The sequence below is a fragment of the Bombus vancouverensis genome, chromosome 12, assembly GCF_051014615.1.
Source record: "Bombus vancouverensis nearcticus chromosome 12, iyBomVanc1_principal, whole genome shotgun sequence".
NCBI lineage: Eukaryota > Metazoa > Arthropoda > Insecta > Hymenoptera > Apidae > Bombus > Bombus vancouverensis.
The window spans coordinates 13,667,750-13,694,816 of NC_134922.1; the positions used below are offsets into that span (position 1 = coordinate 13,667,750).

The 27,067-nt window shown below is 41.2% G+C and overlaps 4 protein-coding genes across 13 annotated transcripts in view; 3 read left to right on the forward strand and 1 right to left on the reverse strand.

The window, feature by feature from the left end:
- chb (CLIP-associating protein) overlaps window positions 1-4,464 on the forward strand; it is a 26,295-nt gene extending 21,831 nt beyond the window's left edge. For 5 of the 6 annotated variants that reach the window (XM_033331370.2, XM_076623298.1, XM_076623301.1 and 2 more), the window contains 10 exons: window positions 495-560; window positions 788-1,119; window positions 1,204-1,507; window positions 1,614-1,777; window positions 1,846-1,984; window positions 2,166-2,298; window positions 2,393-2,552; window positions 2,658-2,871; window positions 2,942-3,148; window positions 3,237-4,464. In XM_033331370.2, the coding sequence (XP_033187261.1) occupies window positions 495-560; window positions 788-1,119; window positions 1,204-1,507; window positions 1,614-1,777; window positions 1,846-1,984; window positions 2,166-2,298; window positions 2,393-2,552; window positions 2,658-2,871; window positions 2,942-3,148; window positions 3,237-3,440 (1,923 nt within the window). In that variant the 3' untranslated portion in view covers window positions 3,441-4,464. The remainder of the gene's footprint in view (window positions 1-494; window positions 561-787; window positions 1,120-1,203; window positions 1,508-1,613; window positions 1,778-1,845; window positions 1,985-2,165; window positions 2,299-2,392; window positions 2,553-2,657; window positions 2,872-2,941; window positions 3,149-3,236) is intronic. The other variant, XM_076623299.1, reaches the window with a different exon arrangement.
- On the reverse strand, window positions 87-22,421 carry LOC117155438 (facilitated trehalose transporter Tret1). 5 transcript variants are annotated; one of them, XR_013059719.1, is made up of 11 exons: window positions 22,108-22,421; window positions 19,421-19,637; window positions 14,256-14,385; window positions 14,023-14,158; window positions 13,084-13,540; window positions 12,475-12,724; window positions 12,169-12,375; window positions 11,882-12,074; window positions 10,867-11,161; window positions 1,186-6,523; window positions 87-549 (listed from the first exon to the last, which is right to left on the reverse strand). XR_013059719.1 is itself a non-coding variant. In XM_033331379.2 (9 exons), exons 2-9 carry the CDS (start codon window positions 19,438-19,440, stop codon window positions 10,920-10,922), a joined length of 1,635 nt encoding a protein of 544 aa, XP_033187270.1. In that variant the 5' UTR covers window positions 19,441-19,637; window positions 22,108-22,421; the 3' UTR covers window positions 8,830-10,919. The 5 variants fall into 5 exon arrangements, 3 of the variants coding, with proteins under 3 accessions (XP_033187270.1, XP_076479437.1, XP_076479438.1); XR_013059718.1 differs by lacking the exons at window positions 87-549; window positions 1,186-6,523 and adding an exon at window positions 8,830-10,781; XM_033331379.2 differs by lacking the exons at window positions 87-549; window positions 1,186-6,523 and having other exon boundaries at window positions 8,830-11,161.
- The window catches only part of LOC117155437 (facilitated trehalose transporter Tret1), a 34,389-nt gene continuing 15,802 nt past the window's right edge, over window positions 8,481-27,067 (forward strand). Inside the window, exon 1 of the mRNA XM_033331377.2 lies at window positions 8,481-8,678. The gene's annotated coding sequence lies outside the window, so the exon portion shown is untranslated. The remainder of the gene's footprint in view (window positions 8,679-27,067) is intronic.
- On the forward strand, window positions 25,045-26,170 carry ND-SGDH (NADH dehydrogenase (ubiquinone) SGDH subunit). The gene is made up of 3 exons (XM_033331380.2): window positions 25,045-25,204; window positions 25,440-25,651; window positions 25,732-26,170. Exons 1-3 carry the CDS (start codon window positions 25,093-25,095, stop codon window positions 25,969-25,971), a joined length of 564 nt encoding a protein of 187 aa, XP_033187271.1. The 5' UTR covers window positions 25,045-25,092; the 3' UTR covers window positions 25,972-26,170.

Consider the following 27,067-nt stretch of genomic DNA (forward strand, 5'->3'; position numbering starts at 1 on the left):
TATTCCATCGCGACGCTTTCTTATCTTATGTTTATTTAAATAACGCTTTTCTAATCGATATGTGATAAAGACAGCCGCTTGCAGTGTTACTTTTATTTCACTTATTTCATCATTTATTACGTGATACAAAGATGCTTTAACCATATCTGCCTTCGATCATACGCAAGTTCACAAATATCATGCTGCGTGCTCGTATATAAGCGTTGTCTATTATTTTGCCTAAAATACAGAATTACTCGAGATATTTTCATCTGCCATTGAATTCGCGTATTCGTATTTGGAAATATATCCTATACTTGATGTCCTGGACTTGACCACGGTCACAGTAGAATTAGTCCACAAGCTTGAAAAACAGGCTTCCAGCATCCCAACATTGTAGATAACGCATGTATGGTTTTTTCTTTTGGTTTTGTTGCGGCGTATTTGTTTGGTTTGGACTAACGCGATGCGCCGTTCTGTTCTCCATATCTGTCCATCGTCCATCTACCCATTAGTCGTTCTCATGGAGTGGCTCTCAACAAAGACTGTATCGTGATATGTGGGATCAATCTATCCCAAAGGTTTGTTAAATTTAATATTCATTTCCATTTATTATTCATACATATTCCACTATATACATACTACCTGATACAACACTCTACCGTTGTATACTCTTTTGTCAAAAGAGGAAATATAGAACCCTATCGAAAATACCGAATTTTCCAACAAAGTCTTTACTCTGAACAACGCTTTACACGTTCATGTTTATAATACGTATTATCGCGATAAATAACTCTTTAACTTGCAGGATATCAAGGAAATCATAGAGAATTGCGCGCATAAACATTGGGGCGATAGGAAAGAAGGTTTAGTCGGATTGCAACATTTTCTGTCAAATGGAAATACGCTTACAGCCACGGAATTGCGCAAAGTAACAGACATCTTTACGAAAATGTTCATGGATTCTCATACGAAAGTATTCAGTTTATTTTTGGACACACTGAATGAATTAGTAGCTACTCACAGCGAAGATCTCGGTGACTGGCTTTATGTTTTGTGTGCTCGACTTTTGAATAAATTAGGCACCGATTTACTTGGCTCGATACAAGCGAAAATACACAAAACGCTCGAGGTGGTTAGGTGAGACCGAATACGACAATGTCCAAACTAATACGAATGTTCCTGCTATTTTACACAATTGCTTACATCTCTTCCAACTTGTAGGGAATGCTTCCCCGGAGAGCAACTTTTGCCGGCTGTAATGAGGTATCTGACGGATCCAACGCAAACGCCAAATTCTCGTGTAAAAATAGCCACACTCGTGTTTATCACGCAAATAGCAGAAACGGCAGAACCGTCTGCTCTTATTAACTCTGCTGGGACGGCGCTCGCAAGGTTGCTCGACTGGTCGAACGACGTTAAAAGCCAAGATGTCAGGAGGCATGCACAAAATGCTGTTATATCGCTGTATAATTTGAATCCTCCGAAAGTCACTATGATATTAGCTGAATTACCCAAGTATTATCAGGTAAGACGTTGTATATACATATATACGCACGTATATGCTGTATATATGCACAGATGTGTACCATTATACGGGCATTATATTATATACACATACATGTATTTTGTAGGAGGCGGCACTGCCTTTAGTGCAAAATCACTTGAGGAAATCGTCGGGTTCGAGTAATCCCGCGTCCCCTGGAACTCCGCCTCCTAGGGCGCAGAGCTCACCAGCTCGTTCGAAAGGTAAAGGTGACATTGACAATGCGGATGAAAACTTGGAAGAAGTGTATAAGTAAGTGACGGCCTTAATTCGATAAATCCTTATTGTTAGTCATTTTAATCTTTAAGCATTTCCCGCAGATCTTTAAGGCGTACGACGGCGGAGATACAAAATTATGGTTTCGAACGTTTAGAAAGAGCAACTACCAGCAAAGACAGTGGAATCAGCAATATGGCTGATGTCGAGGAAAAGATGGAAGGACTTACATTATGCAACTCGGTAATTAAATAGTCGATATACTGGTTAATAGTATACTATGCCGTGAGAAGATGCGTCAGCATGCCGTTCGTTTCTCCTTTCTTTTCTTTTCCTTTCTTTTCTTTCTTCTCTTTTCTTTCTTCTCTTCTCTTTCTTCTCTTTCTTCCTTCTTTATTTCTTCTTCTTTTCTTTTGTCTATTAGGGTCGTTCGTCTTCTGTTTCTTCGCCCACGCAAAGAGGACGATCTGTGACTAACATTACAGTTAATGGTTCAAGCGATACGATCGCCGGGGATCTTATCCTACCTCAGGAAAATAATGGTTACAAAACGCATGGTATGTATACAATTATTTATAGGAATTATTTATAGGTTATTCATCGACTCGCGTGTCTCTTCTTCGTTTAACAAATGTTAATATATCCGCGCAGGGTCATCACCCGATTCGATAAAAAGGCCAGAAGTTTTAGATAATATGATTAAAACGTTGCAATCCAAGATGACACAAACCGAAGAAAAAGTATCAGCTCTACAAGAATTTCAATTGTACGTTCGCGAAGGAGATGCTTTGTACATTAAACAGAATTTTAAGTATGTATTATGCTATTTATTAACTCGGCCATTCTATTCTCCATTACTACTACGATTACGAAAACTCTGATTACGAACTACGATTATGAAAACTTGGTTTTCCAGAAAGCTGCTCAAAACGTTGTTAGATAGTTTGACTAACGATAGCAAGAAAATGCAAGTAGAAGTACTTCAAACTTTAATCGATATGCTTAAATGTCCAGAACTTGTCGACAGTTTTTCCGTCTATCCTGAATTGCTGGTTTTAAAAGTAATTAACGCGTATAAATTAGACGACCAGAAACAAGATTCTTCCACTAGTAGCAATTCAAGATCTCCAGTAAGTCTGTCAATTAGTTTCTTGAATATATGTATAGACGATTATTAATAAATACCGTTCCTCTTGTCAGGTTCTCTGGATGGCGGAAAAATGTGCTGCAACGATAGCGATGGTTCTAAAGCCAGAACAAGTGATTCACCTAGTATCGACTATAATAACTACCGAACCATATCCCCTGAATATGGGCGCGATAAAAATGCTTCACAAGGTTGTGGAACATTGGGGTCGCGATGCGATAGAACCTCATTTGTCGAAAGTTATGCCCGGTCTCATCAAAGTAAGTTGACGTATATCGTACATATATGAATAAAAAAAATCTTCCTCTCGTTCTAACCTACAATGTTAATTATTACGTTTCTGAACAGGCGTACGATGACAATGAAAGCGCGGTACGTAAAAGCGCTGTGTTTTGTATGGTAGCGATACATTTGGCAGTTGGCGAAGAATTGTTGAAACCTCATCTCAGCTGCTTGTATACCAGCAAACTGAAGCTTTTAAACATTTACATACAACGCGCGCAACAAGCGAACAGTCAGCCGGCAAGCCCACGTAGCAATAGTAAAAATTAACTAACATCAAACTCCGCGACGCTTAGGATCGCGATACTTAAGAGATTTGCCCGTTTGAGTGCAAGGCATGAACGAATGCTGGTTAGCTTTCTCAGTAAGTCGAATCCGTGATGGCTACGATCGAGCAGTAAAACGATACATGTCGATGTTTTTCAATACGATAGACTGATCTACATGATTTCACGGCAAGGTGTATTAACGGCATACCTGAACTCCTGACAGTGATGTTGCACAAAGACAGGTAGTATGCAAGTTGTTTACGCGTATTGTTTCGCTTACGGAAAATCTATGCCTGTTTCAAAGACAGAATCGCTTTAGATATAAGGTTCATTGAGTCATAATACATGTATTTTTTATCGATACGTTACATCCTGATATTAAGTTGCAGCGTTGTTTCTTATTTTAAGAAAAGGGGGAGGGGGGGGGGGAGAAGGAAAAAAGAGAAAAAAAAGAGAAAGGAAAAAGCAACAGGAGAAGGCTCCTCCTCGTATCTTATCAAGCTCGCAAAACATATTATCGTGCCTCTTGTCCACTTTGCGATTTTATATACTTTGAATTCTGTTCGCGATATCTCGTTAAGATATTGTATATACTTACGTATGTATCTCAGTGTATCGTTGTGCATCCCGTAGAGTTGATTGCGGTCGTTCGACAGGAATGCGATGCCAATGACCTAAATATCGTCGATCTGACGCGAGTGAAAGTATGAGAAGACAGTGCGACATCACTGCCGAGAGAGAGAGAGAGAGAGAGAGAGAGAGAGAGACTCATATATACTTTGTAAGCGGAATATACGTGAATGCCAATTATATCGATACCGAGAAAGACATTGTATAAAAATACGTTATACGCTTGTTCGCCGATTTACAAACATCGCTAACAGTATCGCACCTTGCAATGGATAAGTTAGGAGAAAGGTGAAGACTCAAAGGTATCACGATGAAAAGTTCAAACTGAGTATAGGCGCTATGTTTGATATGGGTTCTGTACGAACAGTGAGAGTGAATAAATTTCATATAAAATATTTTCTTCGCATTTCAGCATTAACGACATAGAGAAGGCTCGCGCGGATATCGTATCTCTTAATAATTTGCATGTGTGCATAATACGATTGTCACGGGAGCAGCTCTCTTACATGCGTCGCGTAGATCGAGATGTTGAAAAACAAATCGTGAACATACTTGTTAAAAATCCATGTGCTAGTCAGATTTCCAAGGACGCACAATGACACAAGAGATGCAGACGAGATGGTGGAAAGTTTTTCGAGCAAACAACAGGAACAATATTTGAACAGACAGAGTCTGCGAGAGAAACAGAGAGAATGCGATAGAGTGAATGAGAGATTATATGCGACGAAATCAGCAAAACTAGATTAGCAATGATTAGGGGAATGATATTCGAAACTAACGTTAATATTTAAACTATTCGTCACGTTGCCAATAATTAAACGAATGCTAAATCAAAGCTAACATAACGAGTTTAGTAATATTCTGTGCCATTGTCGTTTTTGTTTTATTTATATATAAGGATAAAATTATATATAAATATATACTTATCACCTTTCGTCTTTTCTTACTTACTAGTGGGTTCAAGTAACAGAATAATTTCACGATGAAATTGAAACTGAACGATCCAAGTATTAAAACGAAGAAAAGGAATAAACACTGCATTAACTAAATTTGATAATGTTCTCCAAAGACACGAATAGTATGCATAAATTACGTTGACGCATAACCCTTGTCGAGATTAGGAGGGAGGCAGACGTGTCTCGCATCTAATACGATATGGTGTAAAACACATGATGGTAATGCGTATTGATTTTCCAATAGGTGGCCAAATAGTGCCAAAAGCGTTATTGTGCGACAGAAGAGCAATTGGTTTCGAATCAATCGTCAATCAATAATCAATAATCAATAATCAAGTCGGACTATTTCTTTTACTTGGTGCCTTTGGTGTCGTCAGGACGAAATTTGTTCGAGGAGATCGTCTTTGATCGTCTTGTAAAAAGGAAAGGAAAAGCTATCGTTGAAGCGATTGTAGTCTGCAAGTAGCTAGAGAGCTCCTGTATTTGCTAGTGTTGCGTAAAACGTACAGTGAAAGTTTTTCATTCGTTATTACGATGCAAAACAGAGAAAGAAATCGAATTATTTATAATCTTCGTGCTCGTTTAGCGACTTTGTCGTGGAACACGAGGACCCACATTTTCGTGAATCGATACATGTATCATCGACATCGTCTAAAAATGTATCACGTCTATTTTCATAAATTGCGCTAATCGCAAAGCGAATTGTACGGACGCGAATCGTCTTTACCGTTTGCGGTTTCATTACAGGCAGGGTGAATAGTTTTCTCGTTCACGGGAAATTGTTACCGACGTTTTACATTTTACGGTATTCCGTGGATGGATTTTCGAGGGAAGAAACGTATGGAAGGTTACATACGTGTAGGATTTAGTGTGATTATTACCGATTTATCTAACATGAATATTTTAACGTTGCGTCTATCGATATCCTTTTCGTCATTCATTTGTCATTTGTCGTAATTATTTAAAAAAAAAAAAAAAGAAAAGAAAAAAGAAAAAAACAAACGATTTAGGGTTTGACCTGGTGTGTGCGGATCGTGAGTGCGTGCGCGCGCGCGCGTGCGTGCGTGTGTGTATATATATATGTGTGCGTGTGTATATATATATATACACACACATACATATTATTAAATAATAATAGAATCTAATGTAATATTAATACGGATTAGGTAGCTCATCGTCACTGCCTGCAGCGTTGGTCGTGCTGAGTACACGTGGACCTTGGCACTGCTGGACACTGCGTAGTGTCGCGATCGTTTATAAAAAAGAGAAAAAGAGGAAAGCTTGTTTTGTTAAGTTTTTGAGCATTATTATTGACAACAGGATTTATATTATATTTACTAATGCGTGTATGATACGTAGATATAAATATATTATGACACATTATCGAGATCCTTGCCACTCTGTTTGCATCACGACGATGATATCAGGCTATACGAATTTACTCCATACGCTTAACTCGCTCGTTCATCCTGTGTACCTTTGCTTTTGTTACTTGATGCTGTAATAAGAGGAAAGAAAAGAAAAAAATCAAACACGAAAAGCAAGAACAAAGCATATTTCGTTGTAACTGAAAAAAGGATCGTCGTTAGAATTTCAATGTCCGCGCGCATCGCAATTAAACTTGATACATGCTAGAACTGAACACATGCTTTAATTGCTTCGAACAATTAGACGTAAGTGATTAAGCGTACTATGTCTGTCGTGGGAAATCGTCGCGATGTAAAAAGGATATACTGTTTCACGCGTGGCGTTGATAATCGAATTGGCGTATATTTGAAAATCAAATTGTAGGAATTTTTCCATTCTCTGCGTGGAGAGAGAAGTCGTTTTGGTACTCGATATTATTAACATTATTATTATTATTATTATTTTTATCATTATTGTTACTACTACTACCACTGTCGCTGCTGCTGCTGCTGCTGCTGCTACTACTACCACTAGTACTAGTACTAGTACTACTACTAGTACTACTACTACTACTACCACTACTACCACTACTACCACTACTACCACTACTACCACCACTACCACCACTACCACCACCACTACCACCACTACTACCACTACTACCACTACTACTACCACTACCACCACTACTGCTACTACCACTACTACTACTACTACTACTAGTACTACTACTAGTACTACTACTACCACTACTACTACTACTACTACTACTACTACTAATAGTACTACTACTAGTACCACTACTACCACTACTACTACCACTACTACTACCACTATCGCTACTGCTACTGCTACTTCTTCGCTTTGTACGGTATTCATTTGAGTGCGACCAAATGAAATGAAAGGCAGACATGGCTATTAATTCTGTTATCGTGTTAATTTGATACTTGTTGCACGCACAGATGTACCTTTCATTCTATGGAATTTCCTCGACCGTGGATTTTCTTCCGTTCTTCCGTGAGAAGGAAATCGTTGGGAAAAAAAGAGGGATAAGGAACAAAATATTCTCTGAATCGCCGATATATTTAATATGCTAACCTTACTAGTAGTGGAGAATATATTTTATATGAGAACGATCAATAGTCGATTGCTTCATACGTCTGTTAATAAATGAGATTTGAAAATACTTCCAGCCCGTGTTAAGCATACGTAGTTTAACTCTTTTTTTGTACGTCTTTCTTTTTCCAAAAGATCTTCAACCGGAAAAAGTCTTGCGATAAGACAAGATGCACTAGTCCATTACATAGAATACTGTCCTATAGATGAAACAAACTCAGGATTGACAGAATTAATACGCAATATGTACTGCAGCAAAAAGACGTAAATAAATACTAAACTTTGCTATTTCGTTGCGATATTTTGTCCGACTATGTTTTATTATCGAATGTCGATCTTATGTCTTATATAGGAATGCGTACATTTACGAAACTCATGTAACTCAAAACTCGTATTTCATTTTCTTTCGTTGATTGACGAATTCGCGTCAGAATAAAGCCAATTGTCGTATACTTAAAAAATATTTGCATTTGTATTCCTTAAGCTATGTACAGACTACAGACTACAGACCTTGCGAGGCTGCCTCACTGTCGATAGCCGTTTCGCTCGAGTTGCCTCGTGCCCTGACGTAGAGCACGCCAGGCATCTTTGATCTCGCTAAAAAAACCGACAGTCGTTGGTTCGGCCCGCGGTGCAGCTACCTATACCTACCGGCGGTTGCACATAGCTTTATATAAACCGCCCTAAATATCACGTGATGTTTATACAACTCACGTAGTATATATATTTCTATTCTCACGTAGTATTTCCGTACATTTCTATTCTCTTAAAATATCTTGTTGCTCGAAAGATTATCTTCAATTATATTTGTCATGTTACATATCATTCGTGTTTCGTATTATATAAATAGAACAAACTCGAGTAGTAATATCAATATTCGCGCGTAATTCACGCGAACCAATCAGCTTTCGGGATTTATAATTCCTTCGAAAGTTCATCAGTTGCCTCCCATTCGCGGTCGACACTAGCGGTTTTTCAAAGTGCTTAGAAAATTGCGTAAATAATGGTTATTGTTATGATTATAGCAAGAAAGCAACGTGCTGCTTTCGAAAGTTTTTATCGATTCGTTGAATTTTATCGTAAATTCAGCATTCATCGTGAATAATTTCATCCACGTCACATCTAAATCGGTAAGTAGCTACTAATTTCTATTTGAATGTGCGATAACCAACAACTTGCGACGATTGTTTTCGCTTTTCGCTTTGCGCTTTTCGCTTTGCGCTTTTCGCTTTGCGCTTTTCGCTATGAATGGAATGGAATATATAGTTATAAATTACAATATTTAGCAGTTTCGAAAAATATGATTTTATTAGAAACATTCTATGAAATTCTGCAATGGTACGTATATACGCCATATAGATGTAGGTATATACATGTACATATGTACTTACACATACATGTACAATCGAAGAATACAAGCGTACTATATAGATACAAGGATACAAAGTACATTCTTATAAATTTCTATTCTGTTCGCATATTCACGCATATTTATATTACGAAAAAACGAATGAAAGAGTGAAGAGAAAAAAGAAAGGCACTTGTCGAACCAAAAACTTCGATATACGTATATGTTTTTAGAGATCTTCTTAGGCGAAATTGGCGTTTGATAAACACATTCTTTTCGATCATAGACTATGCTCCTCACGTTTCCTTCTACTAATGGCGATAATCATGGAGGATTTGGTTGCATCTTTGCTCGTGATAGTTTCGCTTTTCCAACAATTTACGGACAAGCTGAATTTCGCTAAAAATCAATCGACGCTTGGACATGGATTTCGCGTGACTTTTGTCGAGTATCGAATAGCCGATACTTTGAGATACACTGCGGGTGCACCGATCGCGGCTATCGCATCCGATACAAATGCTCATGTTCGATTAGTCAACGACTAAGAATGTCCGTAAACTGGCGACGATTAATAAACTGGTAAAAAGGTAGTTTTGTGCGTTCGATCAGTGGTCCATTTTCGGCCATTCGGTAGACACGAAGAGATAGTTTATAAAAAGGCATGGTAAAAAAGTGATGTGTATATCAACTTGAATATGAAACGGGAGAAAAATGTCGTAGAAAAAGGGACGATCGTAAGATTTAGGTATCTAGTTTAAGTAGATGGGCGCCATTGGAAAGAAAGCAAGTCCGTAAGTTGGAACAAACCGATAGATTTGTTCGGCGTTAATGATTTACACAACGCAGCGCCTGCGCCTGCGCTTCGATACTATGTATGTATGTACATATTGGCATTTGAAACTATACGCTCCATAGGCAAAACAGGATACTGCTTCCTCTCGTTGCGCGACTTTGTCCTTGTCTATATTGGTAAATCACAGCAAAGTTGTTAACAATTAGTTTGCAAAAGGGGAATGCTATGCTATTGCCTGGAAACGGCAAACGATCATAAGGTATTTCGCGAGACGATCTACGGCGCGACGCGACGAAAAAATTAAAGTTGGCCGCGCTCTTGGCCTGTGTTCCCGAACGAAGGATGTTTTTATCGTCTTCTTCTACGGCCACCCCCATATACATTTTTATAAAGGCAAAAGGGAGGCTATATCAGATCAACGTATAATACTGTTTTATAGTCTCGCGTACAGTCGTTCGCTAGAGCTTTTTGGTCAAAAATTCCCGTCTGGCTGCTTCTGCAATAGCGCGTTGCAAGCACATGCCGTGCGTATTATCATCAATCGTCTCATCGTCTCTATACCTGTATACACAGACACGTCTATATGTATATCACGAATTCACGCGTATGTAACGTATTATACTATCGTTTGCCTCTTAAAAAAGTTATTCTTCTTATCGCGGAACAAACGTAGGCCAGTGATGGCAGAAATTTATCGATTCGCCGGATTCGTTTATATCAGTCTACAAATATACGTTAACAAATTTTCCTGGAATTAGCAACAAGCGAGGCTATTCGACCACCCTATGTATATCCTGGTCGATGGGCGAAACGTTTGCGAGACACGTTGGCCGTGTTTCGTCTAGCCTCGAAATATATCTGTTCTCTCTTCCATTCTCTCGTCATACGGCTCCTTTCCGCTAATCTATGTTCTGCCGCAATTAATTCGCAGCGAAACACTCAATTATGAAACTATTTATACTCTCTCTCTCTCTCTCTCTCTCTCTCTTTGTCTTCCTGCCTCGGCTCTGCAAAGTGCTCTATCTTCGATCTTGACCTCAACGATATCGAAGTAGCTTCGCTTTCGCAAAAATCTGATCTCGTATCCTCGCGCTTCGTGTTTTACAGAGGTAACAACTTTAAGTAAAAATCCGGTAATCCGTGTGTCATGTATAGAAGAAACGTTATATGTACATACAGCTAAGAACTCTTCCTCGCCACGAACCCCCCCAGCCACATGGAAGAAAACATCTACACGTTTTGTATGGTTTTCGGGTTCAACGGTTCCGTGGCGGATTTGTCGATACGCTGTTGCTTTCTCTGTGCCCGCCGTTTCTTCGTTTTCGCCTCGGCACCCACTGCTAGGAAATGATTCTGGAAGTACTCCTCGATCTCCGAAAGCTTCTTGCCGTGAGTCTCCGGAAGCAATAGCCACACGAACACCACGGCCGTTATGGAAACACCAGCGAAGAACCACTGCACGGCATGGGATCCTACGATCGTATGAAAAATGTACGAGAATAGAGTTAGAGAATTCCCATTTCCACCTAGAGTTTTCGTACGACTGCATAGACGAGTTTTACGTATTCAACATACTGTCGTGTAAAAACGTCTCTGCTCGGTGTACCGATGTGGCACTCGCGCAAGGAATGAACAAGATGCGAAGCATTTCTATATATTATAAATATGGTATTTATCAGACTGATAAATTATTTATCACACAAGATATTGCCATAGGCGGTGAATCTACCACCTGCTCGTTTCGTAATCTCTCGGAGATACGCTTCTATGAAATTGCTTTTTTTTCTTTCTTCCTTTTTCTTTTTTCTACATGTATACCTAATACTACATTTTTACGTTTAAAAAAAGTTTCTTAGCAGTTACCTGGTGGCTATCTTTCCAAGCATACGTACGTCTGACAACGAGTCGAAGATATTACAATTGTATAAAATTGAAATATTACTACAACTAAATCAGAGAAGACCGGCGACACTAAAAATAAGAGTTACTTAATCCGAGAAAAATTCGCTTTTATTCGCTTTTTAGTCGAGTGAAAAAGCTGAAAGAGACTTTACCGTTCCTTTACTATCGAGAGAGAATTTAGTATGGTAAATGGTGAAAATTTGTTCGTTGCCGACAGCGGTTGTGAAATTCGTTCAAATTGAAATAACTGGCCGTGAACTTTTAGCTTCTGTAAAATATCGTATACATACCACCAAGGAAGCTTTGTAAGCTTCTGTAACTTTGCAGAGCAGCGAACATTAGCAAGTTGGCTATGGAATAACTGATGGAATGGGCGATTCCTCGGATGTCGGTAGGGAATAATTCGGCCGTCATGGTCCAAGGAATAGTCAACATACCGACCATAGACGTGCAAACGTAAAGTAACAGACATACAACAGGAACCTGGCAAACAAATAGACAACGCGGTAAGGATGATTTACAATTTCGTCGTACGATTATTCAAGAATACACGCACCATTTAGCTTGGAAGGCTTACCCAGTATCCAGAACGATCGCCGTTCTTAATAAGATAGGTGTAGTAACCGGAAACGGTCATGCAAAAGGCCATTCCCAAAGACGAGATTATACAGAGGAGCCGCCTCTTGTACCGCCTTAGCAGCCAAGTATTCACCATCGAACACAGGAAACGAGTTACACCAACTAGAATCGAGGCTATGTACGCGTCCACGCCGGAACCGACTTCCTGAATGACAGTGATTACGATTAATCACGAAACGCAGCATGTATAATCGAATCGGTGATCTGACTATGCTGTGAACGTCGAGGAGAAATAGTTATTTACTTGGAACCAGGTGACAGCGTAGAAGAGAGTGATATAGATGCCGGAAAACTGTTGGAAGGAGAAGAAGAGGAAGAGTATCGTTAGCGGTTTCCATCCTGTGGGCTTCAAGAATCCCCTGAGTTTAGTGGAGACACCGCCGTGTTTGCTCTTTCTTTGTTCGCTCAATTTAATCTCGTTCTCCTTCACGATCGTATTGAACTGCGCCTCCGCGGCGGACACCTTGCCCTGCTTCGCCTCGTGCTTGTACAGCCTGCGATTCAAACACGATAGAGCGTTCGGAATGCTCACATGCTCTGTGGTACAGCGAATATTCGACCTCTATGGTCTAGCAGTATTCGATCTAGCGAAAATCAGTTTTCTATCTGTTTTCGCGTCGTACGCGTAGCGAAATAAGCCGGCCTCTCGTCTTTATCGATATTCCCTGCCGTTCGTTTCACTCGGATTCTACCACTACCACTAACTACTAACCACTACCACTACCGTTATCCACCACCACCCCCATTATCGTCACTGCTACTGGCTACTGCTACTGCTACTGCTATTGCTACTGCTACTAATACCGCCGACATAGATCGGAAAAACCGATCGCTTTCATTCGCTTTTCCTTACCATTCCAATGATTTCTTCGCATCCTCCAATCGTCCCTTAGAGACGAGCCATACAGGCGATTCCGGGACGAACAGTTGCACCAAAATGATTGGCACGACGGCGTAGATTATGCCCAGCCAGGCCACCAGTCTCCAATGAATGTATGCGCCCTTCAAGTACGACAGGACCATGCCAAACGAGGCCAAAGTTGGACCGAAAGATATCATCGATCCTCTGAGTTCTGGTCTTGCGACTTCGGTGATGTAGACGATAGCTGGCGAAGTTGCCAGAGCCGTGGCTAGCCCGGACAACAATCGACCGACTAAAATCATCGGGATATTGGTCGACAGCGCTATGAGAATCCAGCCTGCGATGAAGGGCACGGAGCCGAATTGAAGGGTCCGCAATCTTCCCACCGTCTCCATTAGAAATCCTCCTAACAAGGCACCCAAAGGTGTGCTGACTACCACCACGCTGGCTGAAAATTGATCGCGTTTAACGTCGCTGATATACCCGCTAATAACAACCAGTCGCCATTCGCGTCTCGTCGATGTCGAATGTCTGCTGCAAACAACCGACGTTCTATGTAAAAGAGGTTGTGTTGCAGTCGTTTGGAAAAGAAGCGCGTCTCTGTGTAAACTAGCCAGTCGTTCGATCAACCTGCTAGATCGAATCTCGCTCTTATTCGATGGTAACGTTTCGCCTACCATTCTGCTGGTCGTTACGAAGCAACAAAGACCAGTAGTGAAATGCTAATGAAAATGTAATTTAGCCGATAAAATAGAAACTCGTAAACCGAGTTACGCCAGTTATTATTTCGTTCGGCGACTACTCACCTCTCTCGCGGGTGTAACACCTCGCGTTATACTCGGCTCGACGCAATCACTCTGTTATTTCGCAAATTTTAGTCGTCGCTATTCCTTGTATCGTGGTTATCAACGCGCCTAACAAGTTGCTTACCGATCCAGGAAGTCTGTTCTCGCGTTGCGTGCAATTCCGCGTCCTCGGCCTCAAGGTGGGGAATCAAAATAGCCGAATAAGCCATGGCTAGTCCTACCGATATATGGAAAGACGCGGCAATGATGCAGGAAGCGATCTAAGGATAGACGAGATCTGACGTTGGATCGGTCGTTGTTCCAGACTTACATTATACACATCGTATTTCGATGTTTATATCGATGATGATATTATACCTCGTGTATGGCATTTTTAATGGTAGTAGGCTCGACGAAGCCTTTGTTCAGACTTCTGCTCGATACGATCGCGTCTTTGAAACGTTCTCTCTCGTTCTCCTCGATGTTCTTCGATGCCTCGCGCTCCACACTGAAACACAAAGAGCCCGCCCGTCACCAACTCTCCCCGTCCAGCCCTCTTCTCTTCTCTTCTCTTCTCCTCTCTTCTCCTCTCTTCTCCTCTCTCTCCACGAAATCATGTCCGCCGATTAAAACGTTACGACATTAAAGACGGTTCCACGCCGAACAAAGGATAGCTTTCCATGTGTCGATGTATTTTTTAGAACGCGCATCAACAACATTTTCGAGATTAAGCGAACCCGTTCGCTTCTTTATTCGGTTGTCGAGAACCTGAACGCTGCACCGCGATATACCGGGATGACAATATGCCAATATATGGGCTGGCAGATAGATGCACGCTTTACGCGCCACAATTTACGATTGCGATAAAGCGTTTCCATTTCTCGGTAGCTCTATCTCGCTGGCATACGCGAACCCGCTCGCTACCCGTCCATTAATTTGTCGCTTGACCGCTGTTCCGTCCAACGTTAACAATGTCAAAACTGTACACGCGTAGCTACGTAGATACGCGTGTATATAGAATTTGCAGGCGATCGTGTTTCGCAACGGTGACATCACGCGTATCACGGTTTATCGTGCACGCACGATGTTTATATCGCTGCAACTGGTAATTACGTACGGATAGATTTATAGCAGCTGGCGATCTATGGCGACAAGTTAAATCGATCGATGACCGTGAGACATATCGAGAAAGCGTGTTTGTGCATCGTTTAAACGCGACACAGTGACGGACAGGAACAGATGTGGCAATAATTAAGTCGCTTTCCGACAAACAACGTTCGATAATAATAGAAATAATTCCTTTAGAAGCGAAAGTAACGAGACGCAGGATTATTTTTCGCCGGAGAACCGACAACAGTATGCGCGAGCGTTGTGTAACCGGCGACCGCTGCAAATGGAAACACGCCTCGCGACTAAGCTGTCGGGCCTTAACTCGGCTCAATTAAAAGCGGCTGGAGGAATTAACGCGCGTTAATTCCAACATTTCCCCGTCCATGAATACAACGGAGTCGAACGCTTTATTACTCGACACCGACGCACGGATCGCGTCCATCTAACGTACATTCGTATCATTCATATCGTACTTTCGCAACTTTCGTAACTTTCGTTGCTGAGCGCGAGATAGAGAAAATCAAAATTATACAATTTCTTCGCTAGACAAACGGACCGCACCAAGAAGCGAGTCGGGGGTAAATTATCTCGCGCATTTATCGATCGGCGAAAAAGTCGTGTAAACTGTCTGGAAAACGGCAACGATCCTGCGAATTAGCGTACGATGCGTTCGCGTCTCCTTCGACTCTGCCTCTCGATGAAAACGATTTCGAAAACGCGTTACGAGTTACAACAAGATTAGGTATGCGCATTAGTAACCGAGCATTGGACAGACGACTCTCCGACACATCGCCGATATACACTCTGATAATTATAACAGCTTGTCAGAATGAAACTATCGCCGGCCGGACAAGTTTAAACAAGTGAAATGGCGCTCGATAATTTCTTACGAGTGCAAACGAGCGTATAACGACGGACACGATGCAAGTAACAACGGCATCCGTTATCGATGAAACGATTACGTACGTACCGACGTGCGTATATGGCCTAGCACAGGGATGCTGTGGTGCGTTTGCAACCACAGAAATGTTGCCAATTGCCGTATTCGCGCAAGCGTTTGATATTAGACAAGGATGCTTGCGTAAGCATCTCAGGTGCTGCTTGTTCTCATAGTTTATTTAATTTTTTGCATCGGTGTAACAAGCTTTCGTAACAAGTGGCGTGAGATGAAATGTCTCGCCGCCTTGTCCCGTACGCACGCCTTGGCGCTTCAACCAAGCAAAGATAGTTTGCCACCAAATGAAGGGGGCTACTAACGATAATTCGCCCGTAAGACGAAAGATGGCAAGGATCGGTTGCCGGTATAAACATATCAAACATATATACGATATCTGTTCGATATCTAATGAACCGTGTACGAATCGAGCGTGGCTGGCGAAAAACGCTAACTAAACTTGTCGACGAGACGAGCCTCTTACAGTCGCTCGTTCGAGAGACGTTGATGACGGGCAGGGGGGGGGGAGTGTTTAACAAGCGAGTGTTTAACATAGTCGGCTTAATACGATCGGTTCGTAATACGCGTTACCGGAGGATACGCAGCTACCTGCGAGGCTCTGCACGGAAATTCCCAGCGACCATAACGCGCTTTAAACCCTTATCGAGTGTGTACCGATACATGCTGCCATAAAAATTATTACGCACAGCCAGTTATAAAGGAGTTCCGGCTCCCCCCTGAGCCTTGCCTGACAGACAGCCGCCTTATGACTTTGTAAGATTATCGGTGCTAGCTGGAAAGTGGCAATTTCTTAGCCTCCCAATCATATATCGATAAATCGGTATCTAAAACTCGGCTATGTAATAAAACGCACGGGATATACGTGCCTGACAGATGTTGGACAACTCTTCTAAGAATAGCAATGCCGTAGAAAGGCCAGACATTTACTATCCGCGCGAATATATATCTTTTAGCGGTGACATCTTTAGCCTTAGCCATAGCGTATCGAAACGTAAAGTAACGACGACATGGCGAATTTTGAGATTAGCGGGGCCGTAGCCCGACTAACTCGGCTTAGCCGTGCAAATGGAAATTTGGAAATGGAAATGGAAAGTAGCGGGACAAATTTATTCGAAACATTCATATGCCAGGTTGACTATACTGGAAATAGAAAAAGAAACAATAACGCGCAGTTGTCATCACTGGACAACTCGGTGCTAAGCTTTTTATCACGACCAAGAGTATCAAATGACGTCACTTGGCGTTATTTCGACTCTAGTTTCCTTCTAGATAGCGATAGCCGGTTCTCCCTTTCGCGCTTCTTTCGTCTTTCTTTCGCGTCGTGATATTTTAAATGCGAGCCTTGCCAAGCAAAGTAAGAAGAACAAATATAAAGGGTTACGTCAGACAGAACGTATCGTACCTAGTTATTGTTAGATCGACTCCGTTCATTATCGACGTCGTGACTCTTTGTTTGTTACGTGACGCGATCGATCGTAAGTCGGCCGTTTGAGTTTGATAGATAAGATGGACGGAAGAAACGTTTGGAGGGCACGGTGGAAAAATTTCGCTGACTCGATATCACGACGCTTAAGATTCGCGATCGGAAAGCGCTCGATCCTCGTGCCTTGTTTCCTTTCAGCCTAGTACGTATGCGCGTATTATCGCGGTAACAGTAATTTACCTATCCAATCCTATGGATTGTGCAAGTAGAATACCTGGCGCGTACGAGCGTATTTTCTAAATCGCAGCAGTGACAGAAGAATGCAGCTTCGCACGGTTTAACTCTCTTAGTGCCAACTATTACAGCGACACGTCGCTTATTGTCAGCGTTTCGCGGTTTTGCGTTTTGCGTTTTTCGTTTTTCGTTTTTCGTTCGGTGTTTACAAGTTCCCATTATCAGTTGCGTCCGTTTATGTAACACATGCCCCGAGATATCTCAACTATATTAGCAGAAACCGTACACAACCCCGGATCTCGAATCCCAGATACCAGGTGCCAGATGCCAGGTGCCAGGTGCCAGATGCCAGCGCATGGTTAGATCAGAGGTTGTTTTCCGAAATCGAGATGACGATTCGTAAACATGAATGTAGCTTGATCGTGTCTATAATTTCATTCAATTTTCCCATTTTCCGCACTTCTAATACGTTCGATACGGTCACCATCCTCATCGAGAATTCACTTTTCTTTGCGGAAAATATCTCGCGTTTCGTCTTTTGTTATTTGCGTTGACACATTCTTTTCTTTTTCTTTTCTTTTTCTTTCCTTTTTTTTCTGTTTAACGCGACTCGACGTTGATAACGTTGTGGAAGAAAGAACAACGACGAACGATATTGCGATTTAAACGTATCTGTCTTGCTGACGCGTTCAAAACAAGAGTATCGGCGATTTATCGGCTGGCAAAACTGGTTCTCCGGACCGGAGAACGAGTCGTCTTCCTGTTATTCCCCCGAACGAGTTTCGTGTGCTTTCGTTCGTACTTGGCCTTCTGAAACATCCATCCTACATCCCGTCAAAATTTTATATAGCATCCACTTCATTGCCAAGTGGATCACATACAACGGCTACCGTCGTTAATCAAATACACGGTCGATGGTCGAAAGAACGATCGAAATCCCGAAGGACGCTTTCCAAAATTCCCGTCGTACGTCGTATCGCCGTTATACGTGCGCGAATAACGAAAACAGATTCGATTAGGTTCTCTGGCTCGAGGACAGCCAAGCAATCACAATAACGTATTCGCTATAGGATGTCGCCATCCTCTGAATTTTCGATCGACGATTACCCTTGCTCGCTGTTATGAAATAGAAACCTAAGTTCCTAACAAAGTCAACGGAACGCGTGATTTTCAGCACCTCTTTCGTCGAACGATCGCGTATTTGGCTAGCGTGGGAAACGATACAGGGGCTCCGACGATCCACAGATCGATAAAGAGGAAAATATTAAAACTAGTAGCATAGCGAGGCGCGTCGAACGTTAACAGCGCTGAACCCGCTATATCGAATTTAGCCTAACCAGCAGATGATATTCGATAAATCAGAAAGAATCGTCGATCGGAGAAGATTGTCTGACAAGCGCGCGATACAAAATGGTTTATACCCACTAGAACCGATACCGTCGTGGAACACAGAAGGCGTTCGCTGTGGAAAGACGCTGCGGAAACAACCGTTCTCCCTAACGCAGATGGAAAGGCATAGACACGATCACGAGAAAGGGGAAAAGCGAAAGAAAAACCTCTACGAATCAGCGCTGTCGATGAAACCTGTTGGCAAATTTGACAGCTGCTCGTACCTGACGCGCCACAGATCGGGCCAGGTCGACGAATTAGACGAATATATTATTTTTTCCTCCGACAAGATTATTTACTACAAAGGCTGTGCACTTGCTGTTATTATATACTTTGATTTCTTACTGTTTGACCGTTGCATTCGATTTATGTATCTCCATCCATAGATCGTTATCGAGCGTGTGTAAACACATTTTCTTAAGCAAGACTAACCTCAGCGAATAAGGATCCATAGCTGCTGTTTCTTATGCCTCTTTTTTCCCACCACTGCTGCTGCTACACGTGTGTTGTATTTAGCTGCGCCTGCTGCCTTTTTCTTTGATCAACGCGCTAGTCAATCTCACCTCTCCTGGAAACAGCCTCCTCCCCCTGTTGTCTGTCAACTGAGAACGTGGATTTCGTACTCGGTCACCACCATTTTACGTACACTCTAGAAAAGAAACATCGAATAGGATTTTATCAATTATATTTAGATTTTATCGATAGGATTGTTGCACGAAACAATCGCCACACGATCGAACGCAGTTCGTTAGTTTGCGTAATTCTCGGCGCGAAAGCGCACATTGTCGTCGCTTGTCGCGAGAACGTCCGTCTCGAAGGAGGCCCGAGACCACGGAATACCATCGTGGCTAGTGACACGGTAATTTCGTTGTTGAAACCGCCGTGCGTGGCAGCGCACTGACTTTCTATGATGCGAGGCAGATTTTTTACCTTCTTTCGTACAGCCTACCACGTATACAGCGTGTATGCCTCTCGAAGAGAACGCGCGACTTTTCCTTCGCGAATTTTCCTCCAGTACGCGGCTTCGATAACGCTACACACACCTAGCTACCACTCTACGCCGCTAAGCCGATCAAAGTCGTCGACCGAATCAAGCGAGCAAGCAATATTCCGCGTTCCAAAATACAGCAGCAGTTTATTAACTCGTGAAAAAGTTATCTCGCTAAAATCGGTGTTCGACGATCGACGAACCTAACCCTCGAACGATAACGGGTCCGATTCGAGGAACGAGCGCCGATTAAATCGCGACACGCAGCTGTGCTGTGCAACTCGAGAATCGACCGCGTTTTCTCGATCTTTGGAAATCGTCCGTTTCTTTTCTCTGGTCGTTAATGCCACTTCTCCCGCAACCAAGAATCGCATCGAGATTGCCGGTTAACGAGTACCACGCGATTTCTCCAATCGTTCGATTCTGATTCACGATCGAGATAATGTCTTTACGCCCGATTGCATAAGAGATTCGCGTGCTCGGGTCCGTCACGTGATACGCAATTAAGGACCAGATACTTATTAGGAGTTATTTGTCAGGCGACTTATTCCGCCGTTCCATATATTTAATTACAGTGTATTTTGCGCTTGCTCGATATTATCTCGCAGCTCGATATTATATCGTTTCGTTCGATCCTTTATTACATCATTTTTAATCTGCAGGCCATGTTTCGCATACTCAAACTAATTATCGCAGATTAATCGCCGATCCTATATTAAATAAAACGTTAAAATAGATTAATTTTACAATGGCCATCGTTATCTCGTTTAATCGCCGATACAACAACGATTAAACGGTGCAAGATAATCCACGCGTCTCGCACTTGTGTGGCAATTTATCTACTCGACACTACTCGAAAACGTGACAAAACGTTGCAAAATAATTATTTTAATCTTTGCGTCATGTTTAATCTGTACAGTTTTTATAATGTTTGCCTGAACATCGTGAACATATTTCTCGATTTCAAGTACGCCATTCCTACGTATTATTTCTACGTATTATTCCTACGTATTATTCCTACCGTTTGTTTTTCATTCGAACGTCAAAACGACAATCGTCTACGTGTAAATCATTGTACATGAGCGACCAGGTCAGAGGTCAGAGAGTAAAATTGGATTCGCACAAAGCAAAGCGGCACGCGCTTCGTTTACGTACAGGTGCGGCGTAGCAAATATTACGTCATTTACACGAATAAATCACTCGCGCTAACCATAAAGATACTTTGTTGTACTTTGCAACTATCGCAACGTATTTAATCGTATTATAACGTCGGCCAGAGAAGGTAGTGGAAACGAAACAGAGGAGAGCCCGAGGAAACCATCGTTTTATACTCTATACTCTCTGCTCTATACTCTATACTCTATACTCTACAGTATCTATACTACCCTATACTACCCTGTACTATACATCCTGAACGATTTGGCCGAACCAAGCATTGGATCGATTTGACAACAAATCATGCTAAATATTTTTCCAATAATTTTCACACAATCTTCGAATAAGAATCGCGAATATCTAGTATATACGATGCATACGATACAATGTATAGGTTCGAGGTTAGATTAAATTCGATTATTTAAAGCGTCGTATATTACCCTCATCGAGATATCGAAGTAGGCGTAGGTCACTGTCACACAGAGTGTCTATTTTTGAACGATCGATCGTGTGTTCGCACGACTGCGAAATGTTCGCATAACGTACAGAGTACGCGAGTTCCATCGAACCTCCGGCAAAGACTGTTCTCGAAAGCGGTTCTTCTTCGTCTTGGAAAGCTTCGTTTGAAACACGATTTGCCATGTCTGACTTTCAACGGACAACTCGTAGCAGAGTTTCAGCTCGCGGTCGATTTCTCACATCCGTACTCGAGACTAAAAACCCGAAACCTGCCCCTTTCACCGATTCTATGCGAGAAATAACGAGACGACGACGGAAGGATCGATCGTGGAAAAGTCAACGGCACACAGGACCGTATATACCTTCGTGTATCCGTCGCATCGATCCATTTCTAAATTGTTTTTAATTCAAAAGAAATGTCCTATCTTCTCCGTTCGTTGCGTATACGCGTCGATAAAACACTCGACAAATCTAATCGTAAATGTACGTTGTGCATTGCAAACAAATTGGTACTCACCTCCTAGAGTAGCGACTTTTCTTCTTCTATTTTAAATTCGATCCTTAAGCCTACTTCTTTCGCACTTCTTTCTTTGCCTTTCTTTTACCAATGTTCCCCCCTATATATATATATCTCTCTCTCTCTCTCTCTCCCTCCCTCTTTCTATCTATCTATCTATCTATCTATCTATCTATCTATCTCGCGCACGCACGTTTTCTTCCTCCCTGCCAATAGAATAGAGCAGAAGCTTCGTTCGGTCGTTCGTTCGGATACGAACGGCTCCTGACGTGCAGTGCGCGGTGGCCAATACGCGACTGAAGGCTGGCAAACTGCGAACACTTGCCTCGCGGTCGATCGTCCCTTCCCGTTGCCGGCGCTACGATGTCTGTCTTCTGCGCTGCTATGGTACATACATACATACATATATATTTATATTACTGGCGACAAAGCGAGCAATTTAAGGGTTGCTAACACACATGGAAAATAGAATGCACAGAGCTCCGGCTGATACCCGATACTGCACGATGCTAAACTAAAGCAACAAACGATGATATAAAGTACTGGTGGACAATGACCCATTCTCGTTCGAAACGTTCAGTCGATGGGCAATTCCCAAGCTCGTGACATGAATCGATTCGAATGGTGCAAATGCAAACCGTTCGTCGAGCGTTTCAAGCTCGAGAAATCACTCGGTAGATCGTAGGTTGTATTTTGCGAAACACAGTTCTACGTCGAATTTCAAGCGATTATCCGGCTGAAACCGGATAGGTTTTCTTTGTTTTTTAGTTGCGTTTCTTTGGTTTTATTTTGGCAGGATCGTTATTTCGAGGAACGAAACAGCGACGAGATTCACGAGATGTCGAACATAGCAGTATGTACGAGTTCACGTGTACGGCAGCGTGTATTGCGAAAACAGCCGCGAGTAAGGAGGCGTGTGAATCACGTGAACGACGAGAGAGATTCGTCGCGTCTATTGTACGGTGCAGCCAGGGTGTACCCAATGCACCGTATACGCAAGTATTGCATTGGTCTATCTTTGGGGAGTCGGGTGTAGAAGGGATGCACGCGGAACGACCGAATGTCTCGAAACGAAACAATTCGAAAGACATATGGGGAAGGGGAAAGGTTCGCGGTCTTTAACCCATTTCCTCAGGGTCGTCGTCTCGCCTTCTCGCCTTCTCGCCTTCTCGCCTTCTCGCCTTCTCGCCTTCTCGCCTTCTCGCCTTCTCGGTGGAATCGGTCGGTGTACGTTCGTTCCACTTGATCATATAAAATAGTAAATGACACCATGGATCTTATCTTGGCCGTTTTGTTGATTTATTGCCACGTGACATTTCTTTTTCTTTATTACGCCATCGTCATAATTGAATAACATATTTTTGCAGTTTTAATCAACGGAAGAAAACACGTAGATTGCTTCAAGTGCAGATACTTTTTTCCGTGTAGATGATAGAACCGTAGAATAGGTAAAAACGCGAGTAAAGAATGTGTCGCAAACATGTCAATTGTGAAACGTAATATCTTTGATCGAATAGTTATTAAATGATATTTCGCTAGACCACACAGATAATAATAATAATTATTATTATTAAGAGATTCGATATTTTATCGTATGTGCCGATCCAAGTTCCGTGTTATACCAGTTACTTGTCAACGGTCGACTCACTGCTATATACATATACTATACATATACTTGTGCTATGTATCTTTACGCTAAAATGCTAGACGTTTAAAGCAATTAATCGTTATTGCATATTCTTGACGTTTCTCTGCAACTACTAGTCGATTCGATAGCATCGGCAAATGCTGCATCGTCTGTGCGTCATGCGTTGCTCAACGTGTCGAATGCGAACATTTTCAGTAACTCGACGCCAGCATTAATTTCGTCCGAATCAATACCATTTACTTCAATGAGGATCAAGCACTGCACACAGCGGTTGAGATTGATATATAGTCGTCGAGATGTTTCCAGACGACCAACAACATGCTGGATAAATGTTTGACGGTCGTTAGGTGTAAGACCAACATTGTTTTGTTTTGCGAAAATATTTATTAACGCTAGTTAATACTACTAATAACGTAGTGATAAGATTATCTGTAATGCAAAATCCAATATTGCCAGCAGTAGTAACAACTGGCCAATGATATTACTGGATCAGAAATATTTTGGGCCAAAGAAGACAACTTATACGTGATCATAGATATATTAAGTTGGTAATGAAATTTACTTTTTCCGTTTCTAAGAATTAATTATCGTTGGTATAGTTTCTATCGTTAGTTGTTTTTTGTTTTCAAACACGATCACGAGAATTTGCAACGAGCGTTTGTAATTTAGAATCGTTTCTCGAGTTCAACTATTCACTTGACCTAACTTCATTGCCGCTAAATGTACCTTTGTATTAGATGGCATGGCATAGCATGGCATGGCATGGAGTCGCGAAAGCTTCGCGCCAATTTATCCGTTTCTCTTTCTTTCTCTCGTTCAAACCGCAATTTATGTACATATAAATACTATATATATATATATGAATAAATATTATATTATTCTATATATATATATATATTATATTCAATATTATATTATATTTATTTTATATATAATACTATATATATATATATATATGTAACATATTTTTTACATGAAAGATCACGCTTTCTCTTAATAAATTACTTTCTAACTCAACACGATGCGTTCGTATTTAATTATCTTAGATGAGGTTACGGCACGGTACGGATTTTATCATAAATATACGGCAATTTGGCATAAAAAATAAATTTACCATCAAAACTACATACGATCCTTATATAATTACTATAACATTCAAATATACCTACAAAATTTATATATACCTATTAAAGTTTCAAATATTTAATCGTATTTGACGTACGCAATTTCAAGTTTCGCGGCTTAAGCAGATTAGATTACCGTCGGTAAAGTAGCCAACGGTGGTTCTTGCGCTAACAAGACAAGTAGTGCGTTCCGTTTTATAGTTACAAACCAAAATGGCTGTCGTGAGTAGGCTTTTGCTTGCGGCTAATCGAAAATTATTTCATACGAACGAGTTATTGGGAAAGTTACTACGGAAAAACAACAATTATGCGTTGCAAAACCAAGGTGATGAAGATAATTATGTTTCGTTCTGTAGATAGAACAGTGTATATCGAAGGAGTAGTAGTGTTTTGTTACGCAACAAATTTTCCCACGAACGCGAACACTGTGCCTGTTTACAGAGTTGTTCTTACGAGAATTAAACGTGACCAACGATGACTGCTGGAAAAATAATCAACTTGTTTCAAATAGTCAACTTTGTTGACGAATGTTCAAAAACTGAAAATTTAATAACTTTTAGGAGTGGTAAGACGCATGTCGGATCATCGTATTATGGAAGTAACTGCAAGTCGATGGCAATGGCACAAAACTAAAGATTGGCTGCATTTTTACGTCTTTATGGGCGTTATACCTGCTGGTTTGCTCATCTTTTATTGCAACGTATTTATAGGGCCAGCCACCTTAGAACCAATACCAGAAGGATATATTCCAAAGCAATGGGAATACTACAGGGTAAGACAGCGTTGAAAAAACACTTCTAAATACGTATTACAGGCAAAATTGTTAGCGTAAAACCAATGCTTTTTCTACAGCATCCGATTACAAGATTTCTTTCGAGATATATGTTCCCAAACACACAAATGGAATATGAAAAATTGCTTCACAAAGTCAGGGTAGCTGCAAACAAGAGACAATTGTACATGTTAAAAAGAAAAATACTTGATCAGCTACAGGACTACGAGGACTATAGATATTGGAGCTTTAAAGAAGGTTCTGTGAGAGAAATAATAAATTTAAAGCAAGCTATAGATAATAGAGAACTCGATGCATAATACATCGTAAGTAACGTAAAATTATTATAAACTAGAAGGAAAATCGATCTTACAGAGAAAATTCAATAAAAATAACGAAAGACGATCAACTTGTAATCGATTTAGTCAAGTGGTTGTTTTAAGCACGTTTAAGTTGTGTAGATCGTATATGATTTTGTAATTTAACAGCGATAATATAATTAGTGTACGATATACAGAATTTCTCTGTCGCTTATTTAACACTGTCTTTCTCATTTTTCTGTCATTTCCGACATTTATCTATTTATTTGTTTGTATCGATTATCTATTCGGTATCGAACAAACGTAGACGTCACGAACCATCACTACTCTGTCGTTGAAGCTAAATCTCTGTGTTGCGCAATAACAGTTACGCGATTCGTTTGATTTATTATGCGAACTCCATCTTATCACGGACGAGGCACAGAACCCCGTTTCTGGTATATTCGTCTCCGATCTTATTACGTATATCTGCTATCGGCAACCCATCGCTTTTGTTTGCTTTCCGCGCGAAAAGGATAGATGTCGCCACAAACTTTTCTCATTGTCCAACTACGAATGTATATGCATGTGCACACATGCGTAGTAGTGTGGCGAACAGTGACGAAATTCGAAATCAAAATTCCCATCTTTTTTTAAATAAACTTGTTGAAGTTTATTCGCTTATCAGATTAAACGAGATTAAACTCGGTGGAAGAATTAGGTTTAATGAAAAATTGCATTTGACAAAATGTCGCGAGATTTGTACACTCGGACAGCTTGGCGCTCTACTTGCTTGGAATGAAACGGTAAGACGGGGCTTAGACAACGTACGATTATCGTCATACGATAGATTAAAACTCCATTCGGAGAATGTCAGGTGTTTAGCGATTAACACGTGAATTTGAAACGAGCGAGTAATTCCAAATACAATAATTCCAGATTCTGTCGCATCGATAGGTTACGAGGATACGAAGCGTTCTTTAAGACACTTTAATCCGCTCTCGCTAACGCACGATAGAAATTTTACATTACTTACGATTAGAAATTACAGCAAGCAAGCAAGCAAGCAAGCACATTTCTCTTGCTACTCTTTCGATAGGTGATTCCTTTCTTTCAT